This window comes from Podarcis tiliguerta (genome assembly GCF_965153285.1).
Source record: "Podarcis tiliguerta genome assembly, chromosome: 7".
Lineage (NCBI taxonomy): Eukaryota > Metazoa > Chordata > Lepidosauria > Squamata > Lacertidae > Podarcis > Podarcis tiliguerta.
In genome coordinates, this window is record NC_139540.1 from 14,021,794 (window position 1) to 14,035,402 (window position 13,609).

Consider the following 13,609-nt stretch of genomic DNA (forward strand, 5'->3'; position numbering starts at 1 on the left):
ACACTTCAAAGTTCCATGAGGTTATGGGTATTGTGCTGCCAGCCTGAGTTGTGGTGGTGTCAGCATCAACGGTGTTGGTTCCAGTAGTTCCAGAAGTTGTTGTTCCTGTTGGTGCAGCTGATGGACACTGGCTGGTTCCTGACTGTTGTGAGCTGGTGACGCAGTGGACACAAGGACAACAGACGCAGCGTGTGAATGCTGGTTGCTGTGGTTCCTGTTTTCTCTCTCGGTGGTCGTGAGTAGCTGGTTCCGGCTTCCAGGGACATCGCTCTCAAGATGGCCTCACAACCAGTTCAGATGGCTTTTGAGCGTCTGAATGACTCCAATTACTTGCTGTGGTCGGAACGCATGCAGGCAGTGCTGCAGAGGGATCGTCTCTGGCAAGTGGTGAGTAAGTTTCCTGCGAAGCCTGATGATGAAGACCTCGATAAAGATCAAAGAGCAAGGGCCACAATTGTCTTGGGGCTGGAAGATTCCCAGTTGCCGTATGTGAGGGGAATCAAGACAGCTAGAGGTGTGTGGCAAGCACTTAAAGAACTCCATGTGCGTGAGACAGCGGTTTCCAAGCTGTTCATTCGCAAGGCATTGTACAAGGCAATGTTACAGCCTGGGGTTACAATGCAGGAACACCTACACAGTTTACAGTTAAAGTTTACTGCGCTACAGGAAAGAGACTGTGCGTTAGACCAGCAGGAGAAGGTGGCTATTATTTTGAGTTCTCTCCCGGAAAGCTGGGATAATTTAGTTTTGTCTCTAGAAGGTTTACAGGAGCGTGATTTATCAGTCAGTTATGTCACTGGGCGTTTGATTGAAGAATGGCAGAAGAGGCAAGAAAGGTCGTTTGCTGCAGAGGCTTCTACAGGCGGGCGGTTTGGAAGGAGTTCTCATGCCGTGCCAGAGGTGATGCAAAAGCAGCGTACCGGTGAGGAGTCAGCGTTTGCTGTTAGGCGTTGTTTCCGATGTGGGTCTTCAGCGCATCTAAAACGACAATGTCCGGAGTTGGTCAAGTCTCAGTGGCCGGTGCAGGAGCAGAGACGAGATCAGCAACAGCAGCAGCATAAAAAGAAATTCTTCAAACGAAAACAGTCGGCTCAGCTGGTGACCACAGAGGTCAAGATTGCTGATGAGAAACAAGCTGTCTGGGTGGTCGATTCGGGAGCGTCTCGGCACATCGTAAATTCAGATGAATTGTTTGTTTCCAAGAACTCAGCACAGCGCAGCCAGGTGGCTCTAGCAGACGGAAGTACTTCCAAAGTGATTTCGGGGGGTGCAGTTTTTGTTCCTTGTCTTCGTGAATGCCTGCAAAATGTACTTTGTGTACCTTCATTAAGGAACAATCTGATGTCTGTAGATTGTTTGCTAAAAGCTGGGTTTAAAGTGTATTTTGAAGGAGACAGTTGCATTATTAAGAAGGCTGGTGAGATTTTAGGCACTGCTAAGTCAGAGGGAGGCTTATTTTGGCTTAAAGCAGGATCTCAGGTTGCAGCAGTAGTCAGTAAATCTCAGCCTGCAGTGAATAACAAAGCTATACATGACAACTGTGTGCACTTATTGCATAGGAAAATGGGGCATGCTGGCTGGAAAAGTGTACTAAAAATGTCTGAATTGGCTGATGGGGGTGATTTAAAGAGTTGTAACAAGTACCTTGATTGTAATGTTTGTAAAAAGGTTAAAACCCACAGAGTCTCTTACCCCAGAAGTGACAGAGTTAGTGAGTCACCGCTACAGCTGGTTCACATGGACGTAATTGGTCCATTTGCTGTAAGCAGGGGTGGATCACGTTTTTCATTAACAATTGTGGATGACGCCACGCGTTACTCCTGGGTTTTTCCCATGAAGAATAAGGGTGACGTGTTCACTAAGTTTAAAGGCTGGGTGGCATCTGTGGAAAGATTTCTGTCCATTAAACTCAGAAGGATTCAGACGGACAGAGGTGGCGAATTTATGTCAAATGCTTTCAGAGATTGGTTACAAAAGCGTGGCATTGGGCATAGAAAAACGAACGCTTTTTCCCCAGAGGAGAATGGCGTTGCAGAGCGAAAACATAGATCTTTACAAGATATGATGTTTGCCATGCTTGAGGATGCTGATTTGCCCATGTCTTATTGGGGGGAGAGCATGCTCACCGCGTGTTATCTCCAAAATAGGCTCTTTCATCAAACAATAGGTACAACTCCGTACTTTAAATTGTTTCACAAAAAACCCAAAATTGATCATTTGCATGTGTTTGGATCAAAAGCCTGGGTATTAATTCCAAAACAAATGAGAAAGAAGGGAGATCCTAAAACCAAACAGTTAGTGTTTGTGGGTTACCAGGAGCTGGGAAAAGGTTTCCGCTTTGCTGAAGGGACAAATGGCATTGTGATCTCCAGGAATGCCAGTTTTTGTGAACATAGTGGCTGGGAGAGACTACATGCCAATACTGAGGTTTGGTTTGAACCTTCTCAGGAGCTTCATGACTCTGAAGGTAAACATAGAGAATCAGAGTCTGAGGGGGAGGAAAGTTCAGATAAGAGCTCTCAAGAAAATGGAATTAGCCAGAGACCAGTTGCTAAGCAACAAAAGAGAGGTCGTAGTTCTGAGGAGGAAAGTGGGTCAGAAGAAAAATTTTCTCCCAGAAGATCTAAAAGACAAAACAAAGGAGTGCCTCCGGTGCGTTTTTCTCCGGATACTGCAAATGTGTTTAGTGTAATTGCAGAGCCCAAGAGTTTTCAGGAGGTGTTAAAGTTACCAAAAGAGGAGGCAGAGCTCTGGAAACAGGCAATGGAGGAAGAGATGTCCTCTCTGAATGAGCACAAGGTCTTTACACCAGTAGCAGCGCCTGAGGGGGCAAAGATTGTAGGCTGCAGGTGGGTGTACAAACTTAAACCTCTGGTGACAGGAAAGTACAAATACAAAGCTCGTTTAGTGGCTCAAGGATACTCTCAGAGGCCTGGAAAAGATTATGACGAGATTTTTTCCCCTACTGCTAAGGCAGAAAGTGTAAGGCTGATTCTAATGCTTGGAGCAAAGAGAAAACTTCTGTTAAACCATTTTGATATCCAGACTGCATATTTACATGCATCAATATCAGAAGACCTGTATCTAGCCGAACCGCCTGGTTATGAGACAGGTTCCAATAGAGTGTTGAAATTAAACAAAGCTCTATATGGTCTCAAACAGGCTGCAAGATCTTGGAACAAATGTTTCCATGAGGCCTTAGTGTCATTTGGTTTCAAGCAAAGTACAGCTGACAATTGCGTTTATGTACGTGGTACAGGCAGTGATCAAGAGTTTTGTCTGATTTATGTAGATGATGTATTGTATGCTTGCAAAACTGATAAACAAACTAAAAGGTTTGCCAAGCAATTGTCCAGTAAGTTCAAAATGAAAGACCTAGGCCCGGTTAGGACATATCTAGGGTTGGAAGTGTGCTGGGCCCAAGACGGCAGCTGCCTAATTAGTCAGCAAAACAAAGTTAAACAACTACTGACTACATACAGGATGCAGGATTGCAAAGGGGCAGTGGTGCCTATGGATCCAGGTTTCATAAAAACACTTCATATAGATGAGAGTCCTGAATTTGAACATCCTGATGTATATCATTCTGTAATTGGAAGTTTATTGTATCTAGCACAGTGGTCCAGACCTGATATTAGCTATGCAGTAGGCATATTAAGTAGATTGGTCTCAAAACCCACACTAAATGCCTGGAAAGGGGTAAAACAAGTTCTGAGATACCTCAAACAGACAATTGGCTATATGTTACAATTAAATTCTTCAGAGGATGAAATGTTGGTTTGCTATTGTGATAGTGACTGGGGAAATTTGCCAGATAGAAAATCTGTCACAGGACTAGTCATAATGGTCGGTGGAGCTTTAATCAGCTGGCGGTCACGCAAGCAAGACATTGTAAGTGTGTCATCAACAGAATCTGACCCCATGGGTGACCCCATGGACCAGAGCATGCCAGGCACTCCTGTCTTCCACTGCCACCCGCAGTTTGGTCAGATTCATGTTTGTAGCTTCGAGAACACTGTCTAACCATCTCGTCCTCTGTCGTCCTCTTCTCCTTGTGCCCTCCATCTTTCCCAACATCAGGGTCTTTTCCAGTGAGTCTTCTCTTCTCATGAGGTGGCCAAAGTATTGGAGCCTCAGCTTCACGATCTGTCCTTCCAGTGAGCACTCAGGGCTGATTTCCTTCAGAATGGATGCATTTGATCTTCTTGCAGTCTCAAGAGTTTCCTCCAGCACCATAATTCAAAAGCGTCAATTCTTCGGCGATCAGCCTTCTTTATGGTCGAGCTCTCACTTCCATACACACTACAATACAGTTCTATGATACAAAGCAGAAATAACCCCAGGGAAAGCAATTGGGGGGGGGGGGAGAAACACCTTTAAAATAATATTTTAATTTCCTGTCAACTATGCTGCTTTGATAACAATGTTAATTAAAGTTTATATTTTATTTTCTCCAGTAAATCTTTATTCTGGTTTGTTTTATTTGAGGTTTTAATGTGGTTTGAGTTCTTTCTTTAAAAATATAAAGCGATATGCAACTGAAACGAAGGACGGTATACAAATTCAATAAATAATAATAAACAAACAAATAAAGCGGCCTTGTTCCCTCAGGCGAACCCTTCAGCCACGCTGCCAATTGTTACGTCACAAACGAAAAATGGGAGGTCGTTTCTCGCAAAGCACCATGGGGCTTGTAGTTTCACAGCGGCCCGCGGCGGAGACGCAAAAGCGACGCGCCCGTGACGTTGAGCGTCCGCAGCTTTAAAAGCCCCAGCCCCGCCCTCCCATTTCTGGCGTACTGATTTAGAAAGGAGGGAGAGGGTAGAGAAGGAGAGGACGATCCCATTGGTTCTTAGAGCGGAGCGTTCTACTCCCTTGGCTCTCCGAGGCTCCTCCCTCCCGCGGGGACCGGAAGCGACGTCGCGCGGAGGGGCGGGGCTCCGGCGCCCGTAACGCGGAAGCGCGCTGTGAGGAGACGAGAGGGAGGAGGAGGAGAGGCGAGAAAGCGGGCTGAGCGAAGGTCCAGCTTTGGGCCGCCGCCGCGTCGCTCCTCAAGGACCCGGGGCTGAGGCTGTGTGAGGGGCGGGGGGCGCCGCCAACCGCCGCCCCCGACCCTTCCCACCCCACCCGGGGCAGCCTGCCATGAATGTGGACGTGGAGTTCCACATTCGCCACAACTACCCCTGGGCCCGCCTCCCCGCCAGCGTCAAGCAGGTACGGACTGACCCCTCCCGGCACCTGTAGAAAAACGGCTCGTAGCGCTCTCCCTATTGTAACTGACCCCTCTGGCTTCCCGTACCCCGCCAATGGCCATCGGCAGAGACCTCCGCCACCACTTTCGCTTCCCCTTCTGGGTAGCAGGAACTATGTGGGATCTCGCTTCTGAGCGAGACGGGGGCGGGCAATGGACCCAACTTGGGACATTGACTTCAGTGGGTCTGCTCTCCAGTAAAAGCGGGGTCGGATAGGTGACTTCAGGCTCCTCCGGCTCCGCTTTCATGCTTTGCTAAGAAGTCCGAGGTTCCGCCAACGGCGTAGGCTTGAGCCCCCTGCTTGCCCATTCGGGTTTTTTTATGTTTTGAGCATCAGAACTTGAACCCAGCTCTCTTCTGCTCCCGAGGCTAGTGGGTTTCATATTACAGTGATACCTCGGGTTACAGACGCTTCAGGTTACAGACTCCGCTAACCCAGAAATAGTACCTCGGGTTAAGAACTTTGCTTCAGGATGAGAACAGAAATTGTGCAGCGGCGGCAGCAGGAGGCCCCATTACCTAAAGTGGCACCCCAGGTTAAGAGCAGTTTCAGGTTAAGAACGGACCTCCAGAACGAATTAAGTGCTTGTACCACTGTACAAGCAAAGGAATTCCCACTAAACATCAGGGTGGGGACTTTTGGACAGTGGAACAGACTCCCATGAGAGGTGGTGGGTTCTGCTTCCTTGGATTTTTTAAAGCAGAGGTTGGATGGCCATCTGTTATGTATGATCTAGTTGAGTTCCTGCATTGCAGGGGGTTGAACTAGATGACCCTCGTGGAACCTTCCAGCTCCACAGTTCTGTGATTCTAAGTCCATTGCTAGTTACCCCAACGTTTAATTCATTTCAGCAGTGTAGTGGGGGAATGGGGAGCAGGCTGATCTACTTCAAATTACCCTTTTCACCCCTGGTGTGTAGAAACTTTCCTCCCAGGTACTTGTTTGTTCATTTGTTAGTTAGCTAAAATCATCTCTGCACTACTGTCTTTCATGTGGATGCAACACTGCAATAGGAGCCAACTTCTAGGGGCTGTGGGGGCTTCGACCCCCACGATAAAATATTTGAGGGGGCCGGACCCACCAAGTTGTTGGGCATTCCCATTTAAATGGTGTGTGTGCACTGTGTCATGTGAATGATTATGCGTGGCAGGACTTATCTGACCTCCCCCCAGAATTTTTCAAGTTGGCCCCCCATACAGTGGTATCCAATATACATAATGTTACATGTGCCATAAAATGCGGTAAATAAAACAACCCGATAAGACTAAAATGCTAACTTTTCTTCACCTTTTTCTCCTTTCCCCCAGTATTAAGACAGGTACTGCCAAGTCAATGTTTGTTGTCAAACTTGTTGAACTTTGGCCCACCGTCACCTGCTCAAACTTCTGCAACTTTTCAGGGCCAGCCAACCACATTTTTCCTGCAGGCAGTTGTATGCATATTGTGATTAATTTGAACATGGGGTTAACAGAAGGTAGATTAGGATCTACAGCACTGGTAGATCTTTTGCAGTAGATCTGAAAGTGTTTCCTTTCGTCCTTTTTTGTAGAGCATTTCATGGGTATTGTAATAGAATGGCATTGATCAACTTCTTCAAAACCGGTAGTGTATTACAGTACATGCATTGAATCAGTGGATGCATTCCCAAGGCTTCAACTACCTGTGACATAGCCCCTCCCTAAGTAAGCTTGTGTGGCTGGAGGTCTGATATTACTTCTATTTACCTAGGTAATATATGGGAACCATGCCAATATGGAATTTTCCATTCTTCATTTTTTAAAGCATTTGCAACAAGAAGGTTCTAAATTAGGTTGCTGAAGTGAAGAAACCTTGGAGAGGAAAGGTAGAAGTGGATTTTTGCGTGAAAGTGCAGTGAAATCCATTCAAATGCTAAAAGCAAATTTCTGGTGTGTGCTGAGGGACACCCTGTTCCTTGTTTTTTAGTGCATGTTCAGTCCCCCCCCCCCCCCCCGTAGCTGACCTCAGTTGGTTGACATAGGATTTTGAGCATTTGTTTAAGTTTTATTCAAAGTAAACACATTGAAATTAATGAGCATTACTGAGTTAGGTCCATTAATTTCAGTTGGTCTGATCTGAGTTACTTAGTTGAATACCAAGGTTCTGAAGTTTGTGCACTGTGCTGTAGTCTAATGCTATTCTTCTGTTGAACCTGTTTATTTTAATCCAAGCTTTCCTCCAGAGAGATAACGGGGGCACATTTTTTTTTTCAGGAGTGTCCTGTGACGTAGGCTAGTGAACACCCATAGGAGGTGAAGAACTGAAGATGCGTGTGTGTGTGGTCTAGGGCAACACTCAAATTGCTTTACACTGGTTTTTACAAGTATAAGCCGCATATGAGCATATGAAGATGCCTTGTGATATAGAGCTTTAGCGCAACTAGCTCTGTATTTTCCTTTTGATTGGTTGGCAGCGGTTTCCCAAATTTTCCCTGGCTTTCTTGCTGGAGGTGTTTTTAACTTGTGATCCCAGTGGCTGAACATGTGACCTTATTTCTGCTAAACATGGGATCTTCCACTGAGCTACAGGATGCCTCTGACCTCCCTCAAAAGCCACACATAGGAAAACATTGTTATCTACCACTTGCAATCTGCCTGAAATGTTTGTTATGCTGTATTGAGATTAAAATATGAGGCAATCTGCTCAGATACTCAGAATCTTATAGGCACAATACAAAAGAAAAAAGCAGTGGTGTGGAAAGTTCAAATACCAATTATGTGAGAGCAAAGCAGAGCTCTTCCCATGTCACATTAGGGTAGGAATGAGGAAGCTGTAGCTCTCCAGGTGTTGCTCGACCCCAACTCCCATCAGTCCCAACCAGTGTGGCCATTAGTCAGGGATTATTGGTGTTGTAGTCCAGTAATATCTGGAGGATCACAGGTTCTCTATTCCTGCATTAGGGAAATGATGGTGTATTAAGGCCATAGGCACCTGCACAAATCTGGAGGTGGGATTGTCCCCTCTGTGTCTCGTTTGCCAGTCCCTGGCAGGCTAGTATATTCTTTTTCCAGGCTGATCACTTTTTGTGGGCTTATTTACAAGGCTAATGTACTTCCTAGTTTCTTGCAGGAGCTCTGTATTGATTTGTGTTGGTTAATTATCTGTAGAACTACAAAAGCACCACTTTTATGTGTATATGTCAGTTGTTGGTCTAAGTGGAGTTGCTTGATAAAACTCTTGAAGGGTAATCTTATAGTTCAACTTTCAGCAAGCCTGAGCTGTGAATTTACCTATTGGGCTGAGGATCAACAATACAAGCACTCAAGATCGACCAGGATGAGGAGGTTAGGATCCAGCACATCTGCAGCTGAGCTGGCTTATCTCCCTCATCCTTGGCTCAGATGGAGGTATGTGAGCTCATCCTGGCTCAGCCAGGCCTCAACTACCTGAGCCAAGCCCAGCAGATCTTAATCCAGTGTAAGCCCTGGACAAGGAGTGTTCTGTGTGTGGGACCAGAAAGGGAAGATGTACAATGGATCCTAAGCCTATGCAGCTCTGTAATGTGACGTGGCATAAGTTAAGATGGTAGAAAAGGTGGTACAACTCTAAACACTAGTTTAAAGGCTTATTTTTTTTCTGCCAGGCTTAGGTTGACTCAGCCAGCGGTAGCCTCACTGCTGAATGGAGTGTGGATCTGGTGTAACTTTACACCAGGTTAAATTACACCAGTCTGTTCTACGTCAGCTTCTTGTGTACAGGATTGCTCCTTTACTCATTTCGTTAAATTTCTACCCTTTGTCTCATAGGGGCTTGGAAACTCACAGCGAGACTATGAAAAGCAGGTTGTGCTCTATAGTATTCGCAATCAGCTACGGTACCGAAATAACTTAGGTGAGTAGAGAAACAGAGTGGGGGAAAGGGCTTTTGAAGACATATATTGTCATATGTAACAGCTACATCAGAGAAACCTGTCCTCAGCTGGAGTTCAGTAAAATTGTACTACCACTACTGATCATTTTTGTATTAATTGTATTAATAAACACTTTAAAGTGTCAAGAAAAATAAGAAGGAAATTAACAGGGGAAAGGGGGACACCGATGGGATGGATGAACAGGGCAGCTTCAGGCAGTGTCTGGAAGATTGCATAGGACCATTCCCCATGCCACAAGCTTATTCCAAGTTCCTTATTCCAAAATGGACATACTTCAAGAGCTTTGCCAGTGGGCTGCCGCCTTTTTCAGACTGGATTGTTTGGAACTAACTCAGTGTCAAATAACGATAATTGCATTTGCAATAGGAATAGTATGTGGCATAGGATGTCCTCTCTTTTGTGCCATGAAGTGCAGCATACTTGCATGGCTTCCTCTCTCTGCTTTCTCTCCCCTCCCTTGTGTGTGTGTGTGTGTGTGTGTGTGTGTGTGGATACACAGAGCATGCTCCAAATCTCTGCGCAAATGGAGCTTCAGCTTTGCTCTGGATCCTGTCCCAAGTTCACACCCCGTAAAATTCTTAGCATTTCTAACTGATTTGTGGAGACTGTTGCTACAACCTGCTGACCCTTCTTTACTCTCCCAGTCAAGCATGTCAAAAAAGATGAACGCAGATACTACGAGGAACTGTTGAAATACAGCAGAGAGCACCTCATGTTGTACCCGTACCACTTGTCTGACATCATGGTGAAAGGCTTGAGGATAACCCCCTTTTCGTACTACACAGGAATAATGGAGGTGAGTTTAAATAAATGCTTAAACAAGTCATTTCGTGTGTCCCAGGAGTTTGCGGCGTTTCAGCGTAACATGATCCCTGCCAGCTGGAGTCACATGCCCATTATTGTTAGCTTTTTGCCAGGCTGCTGTTGGTAATCAGCGGCAGGAAATGCAGTCACCATTTGCAGTGGCATTTTGGGCTTGCAGCCAAATTACTCTGATGAAGGAGCTTGCAAACTTCTATTCAGAGAAAGCACCTCTCAACATATGGGAGAAACAATGTGTAGCGTGGTGCATATTTGATTGATAATTGCTGGTAATGTGCAGTTTGTGCCCTGCTGCTTCTAGTGAGAGTTTTGCCACTGAATTCCACAAAAATAGGCCATGTTTGCTTCCATTCTTGGACTGCAGTAGAGCACACTTGGTTACTGGTATTGCTAAAGCAGCATTTTGCATGGAGCAAGAGGAGCTGCTGTTATGTTTATTATCTCCAGTCCTTCCTTCAGTAAGTTCAGGGGAGTGATTTATTCTTGGTCTGCCATTCTTCAAATGCATTTCCGTTACAACCTTTTGCTACGTTGCAAGGTGACTGGGTCTAGGATTACCCCTATGTGTTGAACTAAAGACCTTTAAAGATACCACGGAAGAGAATAATCCATTAGTCCTGTCTCTTTCTGTTGCTGGTGATGACTGTAGCATCTAATGTCTTGGCTAAAGTATATCTACCATAATCACCAAACTGGAATAATCCCAGAGCTGGTGCATAATGGGTGCATGTTTTCATGTTCACCCATGAAGTTTACTGGGTGACTTTGGGCAAGCCCTCCCAAGGTGTTTGCGAAGATGAAATAGAAAGGGGGAAACCTATGCACACCATGTCCTTGGAACACCGATAGAGATCTGTTGAAATTTTTGCAGGGTCAGCTCCAAAATCAGTGGCCTGAGGATCATGAGGTTCACATGCCTCTTGTGCCTCAATCCAGCACTCTGTTCTGAGCATGGGACCTGTGCCATTGTAGAGATGGAGCACTACAATTCCACCCCCATTTTTCACTCTCTCTGCTCCCCCTCCCGTCTCCAAATGTATTTTGGTGAAGGAAGCCCTGAAATGCATTACTGTTGTGTTCACATCATTTTTCTCAGTTGAAATGAATAGGACACACTCTGTGCATATCTCAATCTGGTTGTAGTTTTTCCTAAAATCTACTTCATTTTGTGCATCTTCTTTTAGGTCCTTGAGTTAGAATTTTGTTTTCACTAGGTTACATCCAATGGACTTCCATTTCCTCTCCTTTCCCCTCCCTAGCAAGCAAGCAAGCAAGCAGACAAACAAACCAAACAAGCAAACAAGCTAACAGATAAACACAAAGCCTCCATAAACTGGGGTTTGGGTGCAAAGTAGTTTTCAAATATTTACTGATGTAGCATCAGTGCACAGTTGTGAAATGAAGAAGTACAGTGAGTCAAGCTGACACTGCAACTTTTCCTTTTCCTTTGTAAAGGATATAATGAACAGTGAAAAAAGCTACGATTGTTTGCCCAACTTTACTGCTGCAGACTGTAAGTATAAGATTTCATTCTTTTTCCACAAGCTAAACGAATTTCCATTTGGAAAACATGTTTTAAGAACGTCTAGTTTTAAAAGCACAGCTGCATGACAATTCCTTTTTGAAGTTGTAACATTTGTTTAATTGTGGGGATTACATGCCTGATGTTTGAAAAGAGAACAAAAAAAGATACTGATGAAAAAAATAACCCCCAAACCAGTTATGGAAATAAAACAGTAACCCACAAGTTAAGCATGTGCTTTTCTGATAATTGCTTGTTGCCTCAGCAATAGGCCATAAGAATTGCATTTATATAACTTAAAATTGTTCTACTTTACCCATTTACAGTGCAGCACATTAGCTTTAACAGAGATAGCTGTTGGCCCAGTAATTCTTGGGAGTAAATGAACCAGTGTGTAAATTATACTGTCTTTATCCTTCCCATTAACTTTGTTTTCTGAATTGCTGGCCTTTCAGCTACCAGAGGGAGACAGTGATAACTTCTGCTGAGTTGCTCACTTCTGAGGCTACCCATCTTCCAGTTGTCACTTTTGACGGTGTTATTACAGAGGCAGACTAAATGGTGACATAAATAACCCCTTCTTGCTGCGCCAAATGCAGATCTAAAGCCCACAGTTCCAATACAACTGCTAAGAGAGCGATCCTGTACACAAGACACATTAAAAAAGCTGACGTTAAGTTACGCCAGATCGACCTGCCATTCAAGAGGAAGACCGCTGCTGGCTGAGCTGGCCCAAGTCTGTCAGAGGAAGAACAAGACTTTAAAATAGTATTTGATTTACACTACCCTTTTTGCCAGAACAGAAGGCTGAGTTGCACAGAGTCAGAGTCCATCTTAAGTCCCCCACCCCGTCCTGCCTCCACCATGCCCCCATAACACCTTCCTTTTTTAGGGCCTACACTAGCCTCAACTCAGGCTGAGCCAGGATGAGCAAGTTAATGCTGCTTTTCTGGGGCTGGGGACTTTATGCCAGCTGAGCATGACTGAGCTGGCGACCTCTGCATCCTAAGGTGCTCATCCTGGCAGATCTTGCCATGGATTGCCTTTGATAAAAATGGTAACAAGGGCATGCATTGTCTGAAACCTAAGGGCTGCATAGGGCTTAAGAGGAAGCAGTTTATGTTTCAAGTTAATCTAATAATGTTTCCATTTGTGAGGGTGCTTCAGATGGAATTTCAAGGCATCTTTCGAGCCAAGGATGAAGTTATTTAGGGCTAAAACTGTATGATGTAAATGTGTGATAAGAGGATAGCTCAGGACAATATGCATGCTTGTAGAAAATACATGAAAATTGTTTAGATGTATATCTTTTTTATATAAAATCATTTAAATGCCCCATTGGGGGGCATAACACATCCAAGGTGACTCACAGTATTATAGAAGTGCAATAGATCCTAAAAACTCTAAAAATAATTGACTTTAACAGAGGCAGCAGCATTAAGAGTTATTTAAAAGGCCAGTTAAAAACCAATTGGAAGAAAAATAACTGATTTAAGAAAAGATGCTTTGAAAAAGGCGCATGTTTTAAAACCTTTTTTAAAATCTGTGGTGTGGAGGGGAGGACCATAATCTGGGGCTCACCAGATAATAGGCCCTGTCTCTTGTGCCTGCCTAGATGAGTATATCCAATTGAATGGCAAGTGGCAGGCTTCAAAGTCATCTTCTCATAGATGATGCATCTACCAGCCTTTCTGAAAATTCTGCTGTTTGTCTGCAAAGCAACATATGAAAGCAGTACTATGCAATAATGTTTCTTTGGCTCAGAATAGTTTTATAACTCTGTTTTGAGGGACTTAAAAACTTCCTTTCCCCCTCAGGCCTGAGACTTCTTGGCATAGGAAGAAACCAGTACATTGACCTAATGAACCAGTGTAGATCATCCAAAGTAGGTGTTCACAGTTCCCCTCCCTCTCTCCCTCCTCTCTTCTATGTGATTTAGTATTTGGACCAAGTTTGGTTTCCAAAGTGTGGGTTGCAGTCGTATACTGAGGGGAGCAAAACCCAGTGGCACCTTCCATAATCTTTGTAATCTGGTATAATGGGTCATTTGCGCCACTGATCTCCAAAAACCCTTCTGGATTGCCTTAGTCTTAAGCTTAACATCCTCTGTAATAGAAAATGGT

General features: G+C 44.6%; 1 protein-coding gene across 1 annotated transcript in view; it reads left to right on the forward strand.

The window, feature by feature from the left end:
- The first annotated feature begins 4,700 nt into the window (after positions 1–4,700).
- FAM91A1 (family with sequence similarity 91 member A1) overlaps positions 4,701–13,609 on the forward strand; it is a 36,584-nt gene continuing 27,675 nt past the window's right edge. The window contains exons 1-5 of the mRNA XM_083450517.1: positions 4,701–5,214; positions 9,018–9,102; positions 9,787–9,938; positions 11,420–11,477; positions 13,304–13,371. Coding sequence (XP_083306643.1) covers positions 5,143–5,214; positions 9,018–9,102; positions 9,787–9,938; positions 11,420–11,477; positions 13,304–13,371 — 435 coding nt within the window. The 5' untranslated portion in view covers positions 4,701–5,142. The remainder of the gene's footprint in view (positions 5,215–9,017; positions 9,103–9,786; positions 9,939–11,419; positions 11,478–13,303; positions 13,372–13,609) is intronic.